Consider the following 21699-nt stretch of genomic DNA (forward strand, 5'->3'; position numbering starts at 1 on the left):
TGTTGGTGTTTTATTGTCTTTATTTTGAAGGATTTAAAGGGCTTCATGTTCACATCTTTACTCCGTGCTCAGGTAAATTACAAAATATTATCAGAGGAATGTATTTTAAAATAACTGGACTTATCTTTAAGTCTGTACTTTGGTACTTTATACTTTTTGATGCATCTCATTGCGTTTCCAATTTTAAAAACATCTTCATTTAACTTAAGATCGTTGAGTATATATTAGAATGATTAATTACTAGGGCTGTCAATCGATTAAAAAAAATTAACTAATTAATCGCACATTTTGAAATTCATTAATCGCGATTAAAAGTTTTCTTTTCTTCTAAAGACAATCTTCTAAATGAACGAGTAATCCCTTCAGACAAAGTGTATTTTAGACACTTGTTTAATTGTATTCTTTTATAAAGACACAACTTCACACAGAGCTGTGTTTTCAAAGAGGCTCCTACCTATAAAGTGCCAGCGAGGTATTTAATATTGTGGATGATAAATTGTTTCTTCAGTGAAACATCCAGATTAGTAAACAAAGGTGTATTTGAGACCCCATTGGTCCTGTCATCTTTAACACTGATCAACAGCAGAACCAGTGGCCTTGGTAAACTGACAAATATGTAATGTTAACCCTCTGGAGGCTGGGCTCATGTTCTCGATTTTACAACAACAAAATTCACCTTTTAAAGGCTTTTGCATGTGAAACATCCCAAGTGTTTCCCCCACCAGTCTATCAGGGTGAGGCCCCGCCCCCCTGTCATGTTCTCTATAGCGCCAGATTACAGCTGAAGTAATGTACAGTTCTTTTCTTCAAGACGTCTTTGTTCTTTTATTAAACTAAACGTCTGTTGGTCGTCTCTACAGCAGCATGTCATTCTGTCTCGACGTGTCGTTCACTCTTCTCGGCTCTCCGTCTCGCGCGCTGCAGAGCTCCATGCCGGCGTGTCTGCGCGCGCATCGGGGCGGAGCAACAAAAAAAAGTCACCTGCACCTTCCGCCTCGCGTCACCGACACGTCGCCCTCTGCTTCTCTGTGAATATGGAGGAGCAGACGGGAGGAAGGAGGCGGACTGCCGCGGCTTGACACTCAGAGGAGTGCAACAACTTCAACGCACACCGGAAGTAAACAAAGTTGCGTTAAAATATTTTAGTGCGTTAATCGCGGCCAAATTAATCGCATAGATTAACGCGTTAACGCTGACAGCCCTATTAATTACCTTTCTTTTTTTATAACGAGGCTCCCCATTTTGTATACCAACAGTGGTGAAACAACATTAATATCTGAAATGTACTCTTTGGTAATGAGTCATTTAGTAGCAAGCCGTTATAGAGACGCATCCTGTCATTAGAATTTTCAAAACAAAAGTATGCCTGACAATCAAGCTTGTAATAATGTACCTAAAACATTACCACCAATTATTTGCCTTTTTCAGCTACTAGTACTGACCATTTTATTTGAGTAATTTGCAATTGGAAAACAGTGTTCCAGTTGTTTCAGAACCAAACAAGAATTTTATAGAATGTCATCTTTGAGAGCCAGTTATTGCCAGAACAGAACTGGAACATTTAGCCAAAAGAATATATCACATTTTATATCTTTTAACCCTTGTGTTGCCTTAGGGTCTACTACCGCGCACTTGAGCACTTCGAGCACTGACTTTCAGTGTTCGAAGTGCGCCACTGAAAAAACCAGCAGAATTCAGTGCACTGAAAGTACCCGGATGGTGCACTGCAAACGGGCAAAAAATGTAGTGTAAAACGATGGACACTACTCGCCCTAAGCGGCCGCCATCTTGGCGACGTAGCGGAAGAGGAGGAGCCCTTTCGCCAGCTTTTCATTTTATTTCTAAAACAATGGCGGACAGCACAAGCAGTAGACCACGAAGCTACAGACCGTAAATGTAAGTATCAGCGGTAATTACACATTGTACTGGTATTACAATGTACTACTAACATGCCATTATCAGATTAGTGAGCATACCTAGGTAGCATTAGATGCCATTGGATCTGCATGGCAGTTATGATAAACTAGCTGGGTAATCCACCACCCGGCCAGTCCGACGAAGGTGCACTTTTATCGGACACTTTTCGCTTGACGAGCCGGGGCAGGTGGCGGGCTCCAGGCGCTTGCTCCAGCGGCAAGTCCGACGACAGATAGCTATGTCAGTCATCGGACAGTGTTAAACAACGGCTGTTCTGTTAACCAATCGAAATAGCAATTTTAATAATGGATTAACAATGGATATGCTCAGTTTAATAACGGGTTAACATGACACCGCAAACGTTTGCACACATGCCGCCCGATAATTAATACCGTTACGACAGCTATCTAAGCTTGTCCTTCTAGAAATAATTGTAGCTTTCAATCATCGTTGTGTGTTGTTTTTTTAATGTCGTGTATGTATTAATTTAAATGTAATCGTGGTCTGGGACATAGCACTGAATGGGGATCCTATTTCTGTTTCCTGCCCCAGAGACGTTTCCTGGAGGTGCTGGTCCTCTGCTGCCCTCCCGACATCTGCATCTGGCTCCAATGACCTCTGGCACCTCACATCCACCTCCAGGGCCTTTAAGAAGATGGACCGCCATCGCGTCTTCAGTATCCAGAATAGCCCAGCGGCATAGTAAAAAATACGAAACCAATTGTTCAAATTGTTCTAAAAGCACCAAAATTGGCACACATGTAGATTAATACATTCTGAACAATTTTGGATATGGAGGCATTCAAGATTCTCCCCGTAGCACATTTAGCGGCCATTTTTTGAAAATGGCCGCTATTTACCATTAGCGTCATTGAATATGTACCATAATTTGTCTTTTTGTGGATGCTAGAGGTGATAAGTAGTGTACAATTACACATACTTGTGTGCTTACCAAATAAAATGGCTACCATTTTACAAGAAAAATGAATTTTACTTTGCAGCGGCAGCGGTGGTGGCAGTGATGGCGGCTGCAGTAATAGTATAGTGTTGATAGTCATGGTACTTGTAGTAGTAGCTTGTGGTAACATGGTGGTGTTTTGTGTCTTTGCAGGTGAGGCTTTGATAACCATTCAACTGGTGGTGGATTACAGCAGCAGCAGCAGCAGCACCACCTGACATCAGAGACGCGTTGTTCCAGACTGCAGCCATGGCAAAGAAGTTCCAACTGGTCGATACTTTTGAGCAACGTACTCCCACAACACCTCCTGAGACAAACTGGAAGCTGTGTCTTGTATGTCAAGAGGAGACAACAGAGTCACTTGTGTGCCCAGTACTGTCTAAACGCCGAGACCCTGGGAGTGGATACACGACAATGGCTGCAAACTTGGTCAAGTTTGATGAACTAGGAAAACTGCCAAGAACTGTTCAGTTACAGAGACTAGATGAAGGACAAGGTGTTGAGGCGACAATGGTTGCCCACCAGGCCAAGTGGCATAAAACATGTATGCTCCAATACAATAACACAATGCTACAAAGAGCAGAGAAGAGACTCATCGCAAGCAGCTCAGCATTTGGTAGTACTGACAATGTCCCAGGCAAGCGCGCCAGAACACACACTTAAGAAGCCACTACCAGCGGCACCTCCTGCTTTTTCTGTGGAAAGTCTGGCACAGAGACCCTACATGAAGTAGCAACCTTCCAGGTGGACACACGCGTACAGAAGTGTGCAGCGCAAGTTGGGGACAATGAACTCATGGCCAGGCTCAGCATGGGTGATATGGTGGCTCTGGAGGCCAAGTACCATTCCAAGTGTTTGTTGGCTCTTTACTATCGTGCAAAGACCACTGTAGAAGCCGAGCAGAAAACTGACCATGAAGGTGTGATGTCAAGAATCGTACTGGCTGAACTGGTCCTGTATATCGAGGAAACCCACCTAGAAGAGGGCACCGCCCCAGTCTTCAGACTCGCAGATCTTGCAAAGCTATACACGACAAGAATGGAACAGCTCGGGTTGCTTTGTGCAAGAAAGTTAATAGCACAAGGCTGAAAGAGCGCCTGTTAGCCCAGTTACCAGGCCTGAGATCCCAGAGCAAAGGCCGAGATGTTCTACTAGCGTTTGATGAAGACATTGGTGAAGCGCTAGGCAAAGCCTGCGAGCAAGACTGTGACACTGAGGCAGTTCACCTTGCGCGTGCTGCACAGATAGTTCGGCGATATATGTTTGAAGACACTGACCGATTCCGTGGATCATTCCCGGGCGGTTGTCAGGAGGACTCTGTGCCAAACGTACTAGTTGCAATGGTAAATATGGTGCTGGATGGCCCCAGCATCAAGAACCAAAGCCATTCCTCTTCGAGACAAGCAGCTCTTTCCATTGCGCAGCTTCTCAAGTTCAACAGTGTCAAGCAAAGTCGTCATCGAGAGGTTTGTAATACTCCTGTATGACCGCACAAGCAAATGCAAGGACGTCAACAAGGCGAGAAAGAAGCTCTTTGCAAAGAAGAGCTCTGTTCAGAACATCCCGCCAACTTACGCTGCTCTGGAGCAGCATGTGAAGAGATCTGCCCTTCAGGGTGGTCATGTCTGGGGCCAGGCATTGGTACCAGAGCCCGTGCTCCCTCCACCAACAGACTGGGGCTGGCATCGGAGTGATGATGGGCCCTAGACACCTCTCTGGACCACACTCCTGAGGCATCCAAGACCTGCTATGAGCTGGTGTCTTGCGGATGCAAGAAAGGCTGCAGAAACCGCTGCAAGTGCAAGAAGGCTTCACTGCAATGCACGGGTCTGTGTTTCTGTGAAGGCGAATGCCAGTAGATTAGGACAGAAAACTTGCTAGCCAACATTATGATCTGTAGACATTCATAATCCTGGTGACCAGATTTGAAAAGTTCAGAATCATAATTAACATAGTGTGGCAAAATCTACGTTATTGTATTACATGTATGTACTGCAGGATTACACAATACTGAAAGTTATTGTATTGGCAACTGTTTATTGTGTCCTCTTCTTGAAGCCACTTAGATTTGTTCATTTATATTAGATCTATCCATAAATGTATAACTGTAAGTACTGTGCCTAGAGACTGGGCTTTTGGTCGACTATATAACTACAATCTGACCATACTGTAAACTCCCCGTACTCTGTGTATTATTTTGACTACCATTCCATTGCAATTTTGCCAGCAATTTGAAATAAAAAAGCAACTTGAGCAATTAGTGTGTTCCTGAAATCATGTACTGGTTATTAGAGGTATTATGTCATTGAGTATTGGAATCTTCATCAAATGTCCACTTTTTCCACAAAATGGCGGCCAGTTTGGGGGCCATTTTTGAGAAGATTCATCTAAATATATGTTAAACACTTATTGATGTTAATTCTGATGTAAAAAAAAGGAATTTTGGCCCATCTAGCACCATACTAACGACACATAATGAAGTCTATGTAATGACGCTAATGGTAAATGGCGGCCATTTTGAACAATGGCCACCATATCTTCCACAGGGCTAATCTTGAATGCCTCCATATCCAAAAATGTTTAGAATATATTAATCTACATGTGTGCCAATTTTGGTGCTTTTAGAACAATTTGAACAATTGGTCTGCTATGCCGCAGGACTAGAAGGACCTCTCCACAACACACCTCGCCTTTGACAGGCAGCAGTTGTAGCGTGCTTGGAGGTGGTTGCGGACAGGCTGCCTGAAGGGGGTCATGAGGCAGATGGGTTGGGACAGGCAGGGTAGCCACCATCCCCAAGGATACAGTATCCTGGTGGAGGGTATGACTGCTCATAGAAGATGGGGCTGTTATTCAGGACCCTGGCATCATGCACTGAGCCCGGGGCCTGTCGAAGGCCCTGGCCACCACCCGATAGGAGGTGGCGCTGGCAAGCCAAAAAATAAAAACTAGACAGGAGATCTCGGGGCCCCAACCGTGGTCAGTCAGTGCCCAGCACAGCCATGAGGGCGTTGAATGACTCTCGGTGAGCCTGAAGTCCACCCTCATGTCACTGTGGCCATCACAACACAACGCCAGCAGTGGCATTGCAACATTGATACAGCAGCGCCGCCTGGGACTGGGTGGCTGCTGTCGAGTGTGGGGAGGGGAAGGGAAGATTATATTAATATGCAAGTCATTTTATCAATAAAATGTTGTCATTGAGGTTGTGTAGTCTTTTATTGCGTTTTCTGATTTATATTAGAATTGATGCATGTTTGTAACAATAATTAATATGCCTGTGTGTTCAATTGCTAATTGATTCCTGTATCAGGGTAAACTTCACTACAACAGAGATGTGTATAAAAGTACAGTCAGTCAAAGTAGGCCTATTACTGTGTGAATTCAAGCAGATGATGCCTATCATTTCAGTGGATAATTCTTAAAACTAATTGGAATCTAGGGACAAACATGTACAGATTTGTCATGTTTTATTTCCATATGGTGTGTATGTGGATTGCAAAGAAGAAGGCTACTTCTGACAAAGATAATTGAGAATTTAGCATACCTAGCGAGGAGAATTGAATTGCAACTACTACATGAAGCTCTGTGACGGTAAGGCAAAATCACAATTAAATTTACATATACCATCTCGACTTCAGCCAGAAGGCGGAGGCTCCTGCCGCAATTGTGGAGGTATCGCAGTTTCCACATGGGGTGGAGAAAGGGGTAAACAAGGTACAACAAGAGGGCAAGAAGTGCATTCATTTTGTCACTTTAAGGGTTAGGGTATCGCAAGCAGATTTGCATACGTCACTCCCGGCTTAATTTCGCGGGTGCCGTGAACAGATTTGCGTCCGTCACTTCCGCCAAGTGGTTAACGTAAGTGTTCCATTTGAGACAGCACTTCATCAGCGACGCAGTGTACTTCGTTAAGTGCGCGGTAGTAGACACAGCCCTGCACCTTCCGCCTCGCGTCACCGACACGCCGCCCTCTGCTTCTCTGTGAATATGGAGGAGCAGACGGGAGGAAGGAGGCGGACTGCCGCGGCTTGACACTCAGAGGAGTGCAACAACTTCAACGCACACCGGAAGTAAACAAAGTTGCATTAATTGCGTTAAAATATTTTAGTGCGTTAATCGCGGCCAAATTAATCGCATAGATTAACGCGTTAACGCTGACAGCCCTATTAATTACTTTTCTTTTTTTATAACGAGGCTCCCCATTTTGTATACCAACAGTGGTGAAACATTAATATCTGAAATGTACTCTTTGGTAATGAGTCATTTAGTAGCAAGCCGTTATAGAGACGCATCCTGTCATTAGAATTTTCAAAACAAAAGTATGCCTGACAATCAAGCTTGTAATAATGTACCTAAAACATTACCACCAATTATTTGCCTTTTTCAGCTACTAGTACTGACCATTTTATTTGAGTAATTTGCAATTGGAAAACAGTGTTCCAGTTGTTTCAGAACCAAACAAGAATTTTATAGAATGTCATCTTTGAGAGCCAGTTATTGCCAGAACAGAACTGGAACATTTAGCCAAAAGAATATACCACATTTTATATCTTTTAACCCTTGTGTTGCCTTAGGGTCATTTTGACCCGAATCAATATTACACCCTCCCCCCGCCTATGGGTCATTTTGACCCGATTCAATGTTTCACCCTCCTGTTACCTTTATATTTACTAACATTTTACCCTTTGGGTTCAATTTGACACCAGCAATTAAAACCTCCAGAAAATTATTAGAATTAATATTGTTTTCCAAGTTTAAGTGTGAGGCACTTTATGTTTGTTGACTACCGAAAGAACACCGACATTAAACATTGAATGGGGTCAAATTAATCCTAAAGCGGGGGGAGGGTGTAATATTGATTCGGGTCAAAATGACCCTAAGGCAACACAAGGGTTAAATGTATCTTTAGCATCCACTCAAATATTTCTACATTTTAGATAGTTTGTGCAATTTGTGTGCGTTGAAAAAGTCAAACAAGTACTCGGGGCGTCAGTTACAGCTTTATTTAGAAGTTGGACCAACGGCAGTTCGACAGTATCCTTTTCACCAGATCACAGATTTTGAACACAAGACTGTAGCACGTTATATAGTAAATACAAAATTTATTTTAATGAGTGAAAAAAAAAAAAGAGGGGAAAAAGAAAGACCTCAGCTCAACCCCTCAAACTGTCATTTTCCAGTTGCCAATAAACCTGAAACTCTAGCTTTGGGATGCGTTTTAGTGTCGCACCAATGGCACTTATTGAGGCAGAGAGGAGAACTGGGGACAGAAATGGGGGGCTATGAAGAGGTTTGTAAGAGTCTTTTTGGGGGGGGGGAAACAGAGCAAGTAGTCCCTCCCACCCATATGAACAGAGGCCCAAGTACAACTATAGCCATAACTGTAGCCACATTCAACGACGCTACAGAGTTCACCTGCAATGAGTGTGTGCAGCGTTGAAGCCGAAGCACTGGAGACGAACAAAAATATTAGGCACTGCCATTTCTCTGGGATTTTTTAAAATCTCTAAAGCACGTCTGCTTCCACTCTTAATGCAAATTCATTTTGTTCTTTCACCTTTTTTAAATGTATTTGTTCACGTGTTGGTTATCGGCTTGTTCTGCTGCCTTGAATGCGGCGGGTTTTTTTGGCATAGTGACATCTGGTTTGGTGTTACGCGACAGGAACCGGGGCCAGAAAGGCACTTCAAAGTGTGGACATCCTTTTGAGATTTCCATGCATAAGCCCTAAAAAAAATTAACAAGATCAGCTGTATAGCTTTGAGTCCTCCAAATGGCCAAAGGGGGAATCTGAAAGACACAAAGAAGACACGGGCCTAGTTATTGGCAGCTGCGAGTGGTTGAAACTGAATTTCTTTTTTTTCATTTCTTTATTAAAATAAAGCTTCTCAGAAGGTCAGAGAAAGAAAATTCGATTACATCTACGTGATAATTGACCGATTCCATGTTGCGAGAAACTTACAAAGACAACAAAAAAAAGATCTCCCGAGGTGTGTGACGGGAATCTAGCCCTCAATGGAGACCTCTGGAACCATGTGTCCATTCAGGGTCGCCTCCATTGACATCTCCTGAGCAGCAAACACACACATTACATCAGGTTAGTCCACTGGGATATTCCCATTATTGATAAACATTGACATTTATGAGTGTAATAATAACTGTTTTACTCACCATTGCGCTGAGTTGCACCATCTGACACGGTATGTCGCAGATTTCTAGCTTTGGCTCTTTTGATGGGATGTCCGAACTCGTCTCCTCAGCACTGGTGTCCTGGTAAAGAAAAGGAGGAAGAGAGAGAGAGCGGTGGTTAGAGAGCCCCACATTTATGATTATTTTTGGATAATCTGAATAAATTAAGAAAGTGACACAGGAGGACTCATGCGTTTATTTGTAAGTAATGTCTGTATACAGTGACTCACTACGGCCATTTCCTCTGCAGGGGCAGCAGCAGGCTCCTCAGCGGACATCACATCCACTGATTCTGATTTGTTGTCATTCACTTCCACAATTTCCTAAATATAGCAAGCAGAGAGAGATGGAAAAAAAGAAGCGAAAAATGAAGTTTGCACAAATGGAATCCAAAGCAACAGCTCATGTCAGCTTTGCCGTTTCAACTGGAACTATTCTGATTATAAGAGGCGTGTAAAATATATTTTTCTTGTGACCTAAGAGATAATAATAGTAACAATAACTTTTTTTATATAGCACCTTTAAAAACAAAGTTTACAAAGTGCTCTGCAGAGAATCAAGGAAAAACAAATAGAATAGTAACATTAAAATATAAAATAAAAAACAGACAAACTAAATTAGGGGAACCAAAGAACTGCATAAAAGGACGACATCACTTAAAAGCTCCTCTCTAAAAATGGGTTTCAAGAAGTGATTTAAACAAAGTTACTGATAGGTTAACTGTTTACTTTAGTTTTTTGTTAATGTGAAATATTTATTATGCTTGCTATGTTTTATACATAAGATATTGTTTATATTGTTTGCTTCAATGATTTGTATATTTGTTTTGTTGATGTAATCTTAATATTTTATATATTAGATATTAATAATAGTAACAATTGCGGTTATTGATGATGAAATCCTGTCTGCAATCCTCACCGGCTGGACTGCAGTGGCAATGGCGACCTCCACCGATGATTCTGTGACGACAAAGTCATCGACCAGGCTGTCTGCAACGCTCTGTGTGCGGAGACGGAGAGAATGAGGAGATCATTTTAAGATGTTCAACATACCAGCGCACACACACACACCCACACACGGGACAGACAAAGTGGAGGAGGCAAATTAATTAGTCAGCATCCCAGGAGAAAATGGCAAGCGAAGCCTCTGAACTAGTTATTTTAAATAGCTTTAAAAGGTTAGAGCGGAGTGTATTTCCATCAATGTACATCATGTATTTAAGATGGGGATGTTGGATTAGTATCAAATCAAATAGAAGAGATCCAAACAGTGACTTAATAGAGTCAGCACATTGTAGCATAACCCATAAAGATCCGATTTCAGGGTGATCAACATCCAGAATGCAAGTCATCCCAACAACAAAAATGGCCGCATAACATGTAGAATGAAATGGTTTCAGAGTTCAGGTTTTACCTCGTTGACTTCAGTTGCGATGGCTTCAGCCTCTTCTACCAGAGTCTCTGGGACGGTTTCTGGCACCTGGAGGCACAACAGAGAAACAGATTCAGCAGAAACTCCACATTTCTACTTCTGTATTATTATTCATACAAAGCCTTCGAGAAAGTGTGCCTCTGAAGAAGTTAATAAGTTAACTATAGAATGTATTTGATTGGGGAAAGAATAAGTACAATACTCACCACTGGGGTTTCCACCGATGGGGCAGGAGCATCCTGTAATGAAGCAGGACACATTAGTCTTTGTTGTTGTTAGGTTACACATTATATGAATAAAGAACTATGCCAGAAAACAGACGTAGCCATGAAGACCTAAACAGTAACAAGGTTTTTTTTTAATTATCTTTTTAAAAGGATTTAGATAGATAATTAAGAACGGGAAACCGCCACAACTGTTCAAACCACATGCTGCACACACACAACACGCCATCACACTCTAGAAATGTCAACACTACACCAGTCAAAAACGCACTTCTGCATCTTCGTTCTCGGCGGATGAAAGAAAAAGAAAAAAGAAGTTCGAGAGGCGAGGAAAGTAATTTGTTATCGACGTGGCACCTCTGTGACGGCAACAGGCGCGTCTTCCTCAACCAGCACTTCTATTTCAGCATCTTCTTCTGGCTCCGCAGGACAGGCGACGGCGACAGCCTCCTCTTCTGGCTCGGTTATCTCTGAGGCGACCTCCTCCACCACTTCCGGAATTGCCTCGGAAATTGCCTCGGGAATTGCTTCCTCTGCGGCGGGTTCGGCTTCAGCAGGAACCACGGCGATGGTTTCAGGCTCTGGCGTGGCGATATCGGCCGCGACTGCCACCTCAGTCTCAACGGCCGCCGCCTCCTCCACCTCTACGGACGCCTCGGTCTTCGGCTCGGAGGCTTCATGCGTCTGCACACGCAAATAAACACGGCACACATTGAAAAAAAGCATGCCGCATGCAACAGGGCGACAGACGGGCAACACGTTGTTCACAGGAATCATCCATCAACGAGGGTTTTCTCCCTGGGCGGGAATATAAAGTGGACAAAACGATGCCCTCCCATGCACGACATGATCTAAACTGCAACGTGAAGCCTCGCTTCTAAAGAAGAGCAGCATTGCCTGTTCAGACTCTGTGGTTTCGACTGCAGCCGCCTCTGTCGGAATCTACAGGAATGAGAAATAAAAATCTCACTTAAGCAAATGGCTGCATTGGTCGATGGACGGATGGACATAGAAGCGACACGATAATAGCCGTTTAACAGCCTCAATAACAAACATAATAAATATAACGCACAGCTTTTAGTTATGTTCAACGGTAAAAAGCTAACCGATTATTTTTTATTGTGTTGCTTAATTGCAAATTTCACAATTGCTTCACTTATGTCACCTGAAAGCTTTATGTTGGTTGTTTCTTTTTGTTTTTTGTTGGCAGTGATTAGCATCGATACTGCCACTCGTGTTATTAATGAGTAAACATGAGTACGTAGGAGGTTTTCTTTCTTCTCTCCCTGACAAACATCTGGAGAAGGCGTTCCTGATCAGGAGTGCCATGTTATGTAGGAGAACGAGCTCTGGGGGGGAGGGGAGTGTGGCTTGCTTTCATAAGGTGAAGCTTATGTCATGGGAAAACTTTTTCCGTTGAAAGACTTCAGTCAGCGCTCCGAGAAGTGGCAACTCCCGAGTTACTTGTTGGCGTCTTCCGCAACTGTTTTGGTAGCACATGCACCGAAAATGTGTTAAAGGTTTACTGTGCTGGATGAATGCTCTGCATTATGTCGTATGAATGGCACACACAAAAAAGTATAAGTCATGTAACCCAGACTAATGGAGAAGTACTTTGGGGTCCAGTGGCTCTCTAAAGAACACTTCAACATGCGGACGGTAGCCAGGGATACTTTTTTTTTTACCGTATCCGTCCAAGGAAAACTTTCTGAAACAGAAACCTAAGTGACACGTCGAGTTGTCTCCGTGGAAAGTTGTTACAATAATCATGCTGCGCTCCACTTATACTCGTTCACACTTGTGCAAATTGCCGCCGGCCTGAACCGAAACGATATACTGCCTGAGCAAGTTATAGACTTGATAACGTGTGTGTGTGGAGGGGGTGTGTGTGTGGAGGGGGTGGCGGTGTGGTGGTGGGGCAGTTCTTACCTCGATCTCAACAGGCGCTGTTACAGGAGCCTCAGCTGGGGGTATGACCTATATAGGCGGAAGAAGAAGAAGAAGAAAGTTAACTTACACATCAGTCACTCTTCTTTGGGAATGCGTGTAATTTGAGTTCAGGAGAGGGGGAGGTACCGTCAAACGTTCAACGGGAATGTTACAAGTAGTTATATACTGGAAATATATAGTATACACACACACATTATTAATCGACCTTTCTAAAAAACAATTCTAAAACTACATCTTTTTGAAAAGTTATTTACATACTTTTTACTACATCTATAGAAATGCTTATTTGCTCGACACATGTCCATATAAGGACAGAAGGCACCTATATTTTTAAAATGTTTCTCTGCCAGGGCGACTTTCATAGCCTTGCGACCGATTCGGCATGAAACAGTTGGCAGTAGCCAAAATAGCTACTGGCGGCAACCCGCTGTGCATCCAGTTGTGTTGAGCTATAGTGGCTCCAACAGGGAGCAGCACATGAATAATGCAAATCTTTATAGACCAACAGTAAATTATTTACATAGCGTACCAGCCTGTCTTCAACGTGGGACAGGTCCAGGTGCAAAATGGCTGCTAGCATCGAGTCTATGCATCTACAGTAGTTAGAACAGAGTTCAAACTCCTCAGTTCAAATGCTTTTTCTTAACACTTCATTTACGTGACCATCTTCACCTCTTTTTTTCCAGTGCTACTGGGGAGGTGAGCAATCCTGTTCTCCAGGATTTTATCAACTATAAGGCCAGTGGGGGAAAATGTGCACATAGGTGAGAGGAGTAAATATAAACTCCAGCTATAGTCTGAGAGGGACGGTATAGGGGAGAGCGGACTATCGGCCTTCCTTTTGCTATACAGGAAAGCACACACACACACACACTCACATCAAGCTGACACACTCCCTTCAGTCTTTCCCAGGACAGAACACTTAGTCCCAAACTGATCTGCTCTCAGATACTGCCTCAACAGTCACACTAAGTGACAAATACAGCTCACACTAAAGCCGATCTAGAAGCAGCCACTTTTAAAACACAGAGGACATCGTGTACCTGTAGGAGCCATGTGCTCCAACCAATTGTATGCTCACACACGCACAGTTTAGGGAAACAATTTCATTTCTCTCTACTTATTTGCACATGAATACAAACATAGTGCAAAAAAAGTCGTCAAATACGTGCAAAGCAAAGAAAGTAAACCAAAAAAAGGCCTTTTGACTGCAACAGTGTACGGTCGAGCTAACAAAGCCCTATAGATGTCTTTAGAGCCCTGGAAAAACAAACCCAAAAAAAATGCACGGAAATGTGGGGAGGGCTCCGTGTGCGGAGCTCTGTGGGAGGAGGGGTGGTCGTGCCCCACGTGCTTTGGAATAAGGTGCACATTTTTTCAACTAGGTTTGAAAAAAAGCTAAATGTATCACATCGTCTTTGTCACCCAGCAGTTTTTTCTCATGTGATCAAACGGAAAAAAACTTGCTCACCGATTAATTTTAAAAACACGTTGTAATTAGCATAAATGTGAATAAAATGAAAACAATTGAATCATCCAAATACCAAATACAGAAGTTTAAAAAAAACACACCAAAAGGTGATCAATATCCCAACTTAAAGACGTAGTGATAAAACTGTGGTCAGCACTAGGTGTGCGCATGTGCGGGGTTAACGATCTAATTGGGGGGGGGCGAAGACAGAAGTGAAAGAGGGAGGCCATAGAAAGGGGAGACGGAGAGGAACCAGTGGTGGGAGGGAAGGAAGCGTGATGGGGAGGAAGAGTGAATTTACGAGGGAAACAAGGGTGAGGGGCTGAAGGGGGTTTTGGCTGGGAGCCAACTGGTACCAAATGTTCAGCCCCACACCCGTCGCCTCAGACGCACACACACGCGACACACTCAGCAGGTCTTCAAAATCAGGTGGTGGGTTTAAACTCACCTGATTCTCCGCGGTGACGGCCCGAAGTGGAGGCACCGGCTCTTTGTGGTCCCAAAGCCAGCTGAATATCTGCCCCATCTTAGGCCCTCTCTGATCAACGACTGCCCGACTACGTTCGTGGTGACCGACTCTAGCCTGACACGAAGGTGTCACAGAGTGAAGATCCCTTTAAGGCCTCTGACAGCAAAGTTTCATTAAGTCAAGGTTGACAAAAGCTAATTCAACAAAGCACAACCCACAAATCAAACCTGCCACTGTGTGAGCTTTGCAGTCTAAAAGCACCAGCGCGGACAAATTCTCACTTTCAAGTGCGTGTGTTTGTGAGCGACTGAACACATCTGCGACCAGCGAAGGAGCAGAGAAGAAGCGAGGGATGAGGGGAGGCACGCGAGGGGAGGGTGGGGGGAAGTGGGAGGGGATGGAGGAAGGAGGGGAGGGAAGGGGTGGCCAGTATCATGGCTTAAATATAAACTGGGCTGGCTATTTCCAATAGAAACCTCTTTGTTTGTCTTTTATTGCTGAGTGGCTACGCTAATGGCACCTCCTGTCTCTTGTTACTGGCCAGCGCTTTGCATTCTAGCACAGGCGCATGTCCGCACATGCATGTGCACCATATGTGGTCATGGCTCAGTGTGTCTGTGTGTCTGTGTCTGTGTGTGTGTACTGAGGTTAGGCACATGCATGTAGAGTTTGCAGCTTGTGTGTTCACATAGCCTGCAGTCTATTTGCTGAACGGGAACATTCTGATCCAAAAAGGCTGTAAATGTTGGCAGCATGAAGCAAGGCAGTCTATCATTTTAAGACTTGCACACACAAAAAGACATTGTTGACTTAAAGAGTAAGACATGTTTGGGACATTGTTTATAGTGGTGTAACTCAAGTTATAGCAAATATATAGTGGACAGACGGCAAGCTTTTGCATCTTACTCGGTAACTTCATTCTCTGTAAATCTCAAAATGACTTAATTGAGCAAGAATATTCTTTTTAAAACTGGTCATATCAGATGTAGGCGATCCAACATGGACCACCTTTCTGGCAGCGCCATCATTAAATGAAGGGAACGCCTCGATAAACAAATAGATAACAAACTCCCTATCAAGCTTATCCAAGCAGCCCATTTAAAACCCGGCCACGTGTTTAAAGAAGGCTTCATGGCGCAGGCATGTTCTCATGGAGGTGATAATGTACCACGACTGCTGAACTGGCTCCGTCTTCCACCCCTTCGCTAAATGGAACACGTTGTTCCCTCTGTCTTCACACCCCAACCCACCTACCCCACCTCCCTTCCCACAGAACAAAGCCACGGCACACACACACACACTACACGTGAGCTCACAGCAACTAAAAGATCCACAATGTATGAATATTGGTCAATTCAGATATAGCTGGTCAGAAATATACAAATTTAATGTTGATGGTGGATTTTTCCAATTTATTATATTGGGTGCTGTCGTGTGCTGCATTTACCAAAACCTCACCAAGTAGTTCATGTGTATGACACAAAACGGTTCTTACCTCTGTCACTGGTTCTGGTTCAGGAATGATGGGTTCAGCCTCCTGCACGATGGCAGCTTCAACTGTCGAGGGCTCTTCAGGTGGACTCTCAACAACGGGGGCTTCTTCAGTGACCGCGACTTCGACCTCCACCTCCGTTGTCTGTTCCAACACCACAACCTCTGGCTCTGGCACCGCTACCTCAACTGGGACGGGCTCCTCAACAGGCACCGAGACCGGCTCCTCAATAGGCGCCGAGACCACAGGAACCGAGACCGGCTCCTCAATAGGCACCGAGACCGGCTCCTCAACAGGCACCGAGACCACAGGAACCGAGACCGGCTCCTCAATAGGCACCGAGACCGGCTCCTCAACAGGCGCCGAGACCGGCTCCTCAACAGGCACCGAGACCACAGGAACCGAGACCGGCTCCTCAATAGGCACCGAGACCGGCTCCTCAATAGGCACCGAGACCGGCTCCTCAACAAGCACCGAGACCACAGGAACCGAGACCGGCTCCTCAATAGGCACCGAGACCGGCTCCTCAATAGGCACCGAGACCACAGGAACCGAGACCGGCTCCTCAATAGGCACCGAGACCGGCTCCTCAACAGGCACCGAGACCACAGGAACCGAGACCGGCTCCTCAATAGGCGCCGAGACCGGCTCCTCAACAAGCACCGAGACCACAGGAACCGAGACCGGCTCCTCAATAGGCACCGAGACCGGCTCCTCAACAGGCACCGAGACCACAGGAACCGAGACCGGCTCCTCAATAGGCACCGAGACCGGCTCCTCAACAGGCACCGAGACCACAGGAACCGAGACCGGCTCCTCAACAAGCACCGAGACCACAGGAACCGAGACCGGCTCCTCAATAGGCACCGAGACGGGCTCCTCAACAAGCACCGAGACCACAGGAACCGAGACCGGCTCCTCAATAGGCGCCGAGACCGGCTCCTCAACAAGCACCGAGACCACAGGAACCGAGACCGGCTCCTCAATAGGCACCGAGACCGGCTCCTCAACAGGCACCGAGACCACAGGAACCGAGACGGGCTCCTCAATAGGCACCGAGACCACAGGAACCGAGACCGGCTCCTCAATAGGCACAGAGACCGGCTCCTCAACAAGCACCGAGACCACAGGAACCGAGACCGGCTCCTCAATAGGCGCCGAGACCGGCTCCTCAACAAGCACCGAGACCACAGGAACCGAGACCGGCTCCTCAATAGGCACCGAGACCGGCTCCTCAACAGGCACCGAGACCACAGGAACCGAGACCGGCTCCTCAATAGGCACCGAGACCGGCTCCTCAACAGGCACCGAGACCACAGGAACCGAGACAGGCTCCTCAATAGGCACCGAGACCGGCTCCTCAACAAGCACCGAGACCACAGGAACCGAGACCGGCTCCTCAATAGGCACCGAGACGGGCTCCTCAATAGGCACAGAGACCACAGGAACCGAGACCGGCTCCTCAATAGGCACCGAGACCGGCTCCTCAACTGGCACCGAGACCGGCTCCTCAATAGGCACCGAGACCGGCTCCTCAACTGGCACCGAGACCGGCTCCTCAATAGGCACCGAGACCGGCTCCTCAACTGGCACCGAGACCGGCTCCTCAACTGGCACCGAGACCGGCTCCTCAACTGGCACCGAGACCGGCTCCTCAACTGGAACAGAGACCGGCTCCTCAACTGGAACAGAGACCGGCTCCTCAACTGGAACAGAGACCGGCTCCTCAACTGGAACAGAGACCGGCTCCTCAATAGGAACAGAGACCGGCTCCTCAACTGGCACAGAGACCGGCTCCTCCATGGGCACAGAGACCGGCTCCTCAATAGGCGCCGAGACCGGCTCCTCCACGGGCACAGAGACCACAGGAACCGAGACCGGCTTTTCCACAATTGGTTCTGGTTTAACGATGGGGGTCTTCACAGTTGGGACAGCAATCGGAACCGCCTCTGGGATCTTTACTGGTGCTGGAGTTTTAGCCGCTTGCTTCGAGCTCGCTGCAGGGGGCCCACTCACTGCATTTGCAGGAGTCGCTTTGACTGCCGGGTCGGCTGCATGCTGTTCTTCAAGGACTCCCCTCTCGGCCTGCTGCAAGAGGGAAAAGACACATTGGGGTTCATGATTATTGTCTAGTCATAACAATGGGAAAGGTTTTCATGCATTAAAATGGTAGTTTACACTCTTTTAATAAAATGTTAAAAGTTTTGGGTAACTTGGATTGATATTTGGCAAGTCAAAGGGTTTAGTGACACAAAATCTATGAACTCATAAATGTGAGTTCAGGGGTTTGATCCAGGGGTCGCTTGTCCTGTTCAGATACTGGTGTTGTTGTCAGGCAGCGGGCCGTTCTCGCACATTTCTGTCTGCAGGAATACCAGGCATGCCATCCGACATGTTTTTTCTGCCCCGGACAAAACCCCCTCAGGCTTTGATAGAGATTTTAGGACTCCACACCACTGGAGGGAGGGGCTGGGTAAATGGGAGAAGTTAGTTAACGGTGGCTAATTAGTTGAATCAGAGCCATCTTGACAGGTCTGGTGAAGCGGGGATGGAAACTGTGCAGGTCAGCAGCCCTGACGGGCACCCCGCAGGCCGGACAGTGGGCCTAATCACATTACAATCACGCTACAATCACTGGCCCAAAAATGCTTTTGTTAGACTGGCAGCCAGTTATTGCCTATGTCTCTGTCTGTCCACTAGACACCATCAAAACAACCCCCCCCCCTCCCTCCCCTGCCCCCTTTATCTATGACCTCAAATAGTTTGCCCCAAACCACGAACTATAACTTTAAATCAATCAAGGGCAGCATTCAGCTACACATCTTGAGGCCGCTCTTTCACTTCCTGTGCATCGATATCTCGAGAAATGGGGCTAAAGCATGGAGCTGTAAGTGACTTCAGGGGCTTTTTATTCGAGTATCGCTCCCAGACTGAGCGAATCAGAGAGATTCTGTGCAGACTCCATTCTGGCAAAACTAATGCAAGACATTCCTCTCGTCAACACACTACCAAATACAGTTGTGTGGTACCAGAGAGAGGTTTCAAGGAGGGGGGAGGGGCCGAGAAGGAAGGCCACAAACTCATGCACACATACCTAGAAGTCTTCCCAGTGTCTGAGAACGGGGATTCAAGTGAGCATTTAGTTGTTAAATTGAAATTAGACACAAACATTAATGTTCACTGGGAAATGTTCTTTTCTTTGGGCACCGGATGTTCAGAAGTAGAAATGTCTCCCCTGCTGCTTCTCCACATTGTGAATTATGACTATTGATATGATGTGAAGCAGTGTATCATCATCATGTGACGTCTTGTGTGTACTGTACAGTATGTACTTTGTGCATGGGAGATGGGGGGGGAGGGGCTATTTGTGCTCGCAAACAGGTTTGTTTTAAATAAATGTGATACATGTTATATAAAGCCATATGAAGTCAAATGATCTATGTTTAATAACAATAACCTACAATAATCTAATAACCTGCAATATCCCCATCCCAGCATGTAACGTTTTATCCAGAGCGCGTTGAGAGCGCACGTGGCGCACGACCGTAAAGCCCAAAATGTGCACAGTTATCCTTTTCTCCTGTACCTGCTTGCAAGCTAGAGGCTTCTGTCGTGCCACTTAAAAAGTTTGTATAATTCCGATTTACTCTAGGATGTACATATGTGGCGCAGTCTTCCATGAGAGCGAGATTTTACGCACAAGGGTTAGAGCGTTTTGGAGCGCGACTTGGAGTTCAGCGTGTCGCAAGAAACGCAACCACATCGTGGAAATAAAACTTCGGTCACTTTTAGCTTGATATTTAAATGTTCTCGTGAGACACGTCATTTAAGCACAGGTGCAAAACACGCGTTTGTACCTCTGCAATCGCTCCAGTTTTCGTTTAAAGTATATATACATATATACAGTGTACATATAAAAGGGTTCAAATGAAGAGTTAAAATAACTACGTTAGTTGTAGTTAGTCAATTTGCGTCCACATCTTTCGAGAGATGGACGGATTTGAGTTAATAGTCCAAGCAATACAATTTGTATTTGATCGTAATGAGATTATAAACTTGGTGAAGAAAGTGTACGCTGCCGCCACTTACCACCCTCTTCATGCGACGCGAGTTCTTCTTTCTATTGCTCGGCATGTTGCTGCGTGCTGGTGGAAGAAAGCACGAGGATAAAGTCGATCTTTATCAAGCCCCCGGTCGCTCTGTTACCTTTGCATCGAACCTATGGGAGGACTGGGATGAAAGATGGGGGGCGTGGAGAGACAAGAGCGCGAGGCATACACACACCCACGTCACACACGTGCACGTGCACGACAGCTCAGAGAGACGATTGAATCGGAGTCGAACTACCCTACTGGTTGGATGTTATGCAACCATTCCATCAAAGAGAGGGAGAGAGTGGTCACTGCGGTCAAGCCAGCCGCCACTTCGGAAAACACAGTCAAGCCAGCCCGCACGATTTTTTTCAGTACACGTATATACCAGGCATTACGGTACGAGCGTGTGAAAACTGTCTTCAAAATAAGAGCGAACTTCCGGTGAACGTGACATGACGAAACACGCATTTAAATACATATATAGTGATAGATTCAACTAATTGAAGAGATGAAAAATCACGAATTGAATGAATGATGAATACAATACATAAAAGAAGGTAATTATTCCAATATTGGATGTTCTGATTTAAAATGTCAAAATAAAAGATATAGAAAATCACATTCATGCGCAAATATGTGTCTGATTTCAGAATAGATTTAGAACACAATGGTGCGTAGTTACAAAATACTTTCACTTCTGATTCATGGTAGAGTACCTCAAGGTGTCATCCAGAGATAATCAAGACATTCTGACGTTTGATTTCTAAATGAAAGCACTTCATAAAGAAAATAATAGTAATATATTTCCAATATTTGATATTTCTTTGAAGCAAATCTGTAACTTTCTTGAAAAAAATTACACTGCAGTCTTGTTATTGGTGACCTCAGCTAGGTCCATGATTATTTTCATGAGATATTACTGTGTCGATTTTGAATAAATTCAGTTTAAAGTTAGCGAGAAATAAAAATTATGAATATTATGCCAATATTTGAATTTTATTTTAAGCAAATCTGTAACTTTCTTGAAAAAAGGGTTAGGGTTGCTTTAAATAAAATTCAAATATTGCCATAATATTAATAATATTTATTTCTCGCTAACTTTAAACTGAATTTATTCAAAATCTACACAGTAATATCGCATGAAAATATTCATGGGCCTAGCAGAGGTCACCATTAACAAGACTGCAGTGTAACTTATTTCAAGAAAGTTACAGATTTGCTTTAAATAAAATCCAAATATTGCCATAATATTAATAACATTTATTTCTTGCTAACTTTAAACTGAATTTATTCAAAATCTACACAGTAATATCTCATGACAATAATCATGGACCTAGCTGAGGTCACCAATAACAAGACTGCAATGTAAATTTATTCAAGAAAGTTAGGGATGTGCTTTAAATAAAATCCAAATATTGACATAATATTACTAATATTTATTTCTCGCTAAATTTAAACTGAATTCATTCAAAATTCACACAGTAATATCTCATAAAAATAA

At 44.7% G+C, this 21699-nt stretch overlaps 1 protein-coding gene and 1 long non-coding RNA gene across 2 annotated transcripts; one reads left to right on the plus strand and one right to left on the minus strand.

Moving 5' to 3' along the window:
* Positions 1 to 1622: 1622 nt before the first annotated feature.
* Positions 1623 to 2954, plus strand: LOC130196488 (uncharacterized). Its single transcript, XR_008832256.1, has 2 exons — positions 1623 to 1896; positions 2470 to 2954. It is a non-coding gene; the product is annotated as an uncharacterized LOC130196488 (long non-coding RNA).
* A 4912-nt stretch (positions 2955 to 7866) lies between these two features.
* Positions 7867 to 20374, minus strand: LOC130197208 (calphotin-like). Its single transcript, XM_056419766.1, has 11 exons — positions 20194 to 20374; positions 16108 to 18192; positions 12652 to 12699; positions 11080 to 11406; positions 10705 to 10737; positions 10481 to 10546; positions 9986 to 10066; positions 9298 to 9390; positions 9050 to 9148; positions 8841 to 8946; positions 7867 to 8668 (listed from the first exon to the last, which is right to left on the minus strand). The coding sequence occupies exons 1-10, from the start codon at positions 20236 to 20238 to the stop codon at positions 8884 to 8886; spliced, it is 2940 nt and encodes a 979-aa protein (XP_056275741.1). The 5' UTR covers positions 20239 to 20374; the 3' UTR covers positions 7867 to 8668; positions 8841 to 8883.
* Between the last annotated feature and the right edge of the window lie 1325 nt (positions 20375 to 21699).

Source organism: Pseudoliparis swirei, chromosome 7 (assembly GCF_029220125.1).
Source record: "Pseudoliparis swirei isolate HS2019 ecotype Mariana Trench chromosome 7, NWPU_hadal_v1, whole genome shotgun sequence".
Classification (NCBI taxonomy): Eukaryota; Metazoa; Chordata; class Actinopteri; order Perciformes; family Liparidae; genus Pseudoliparis; species Pseudoliparis swirei.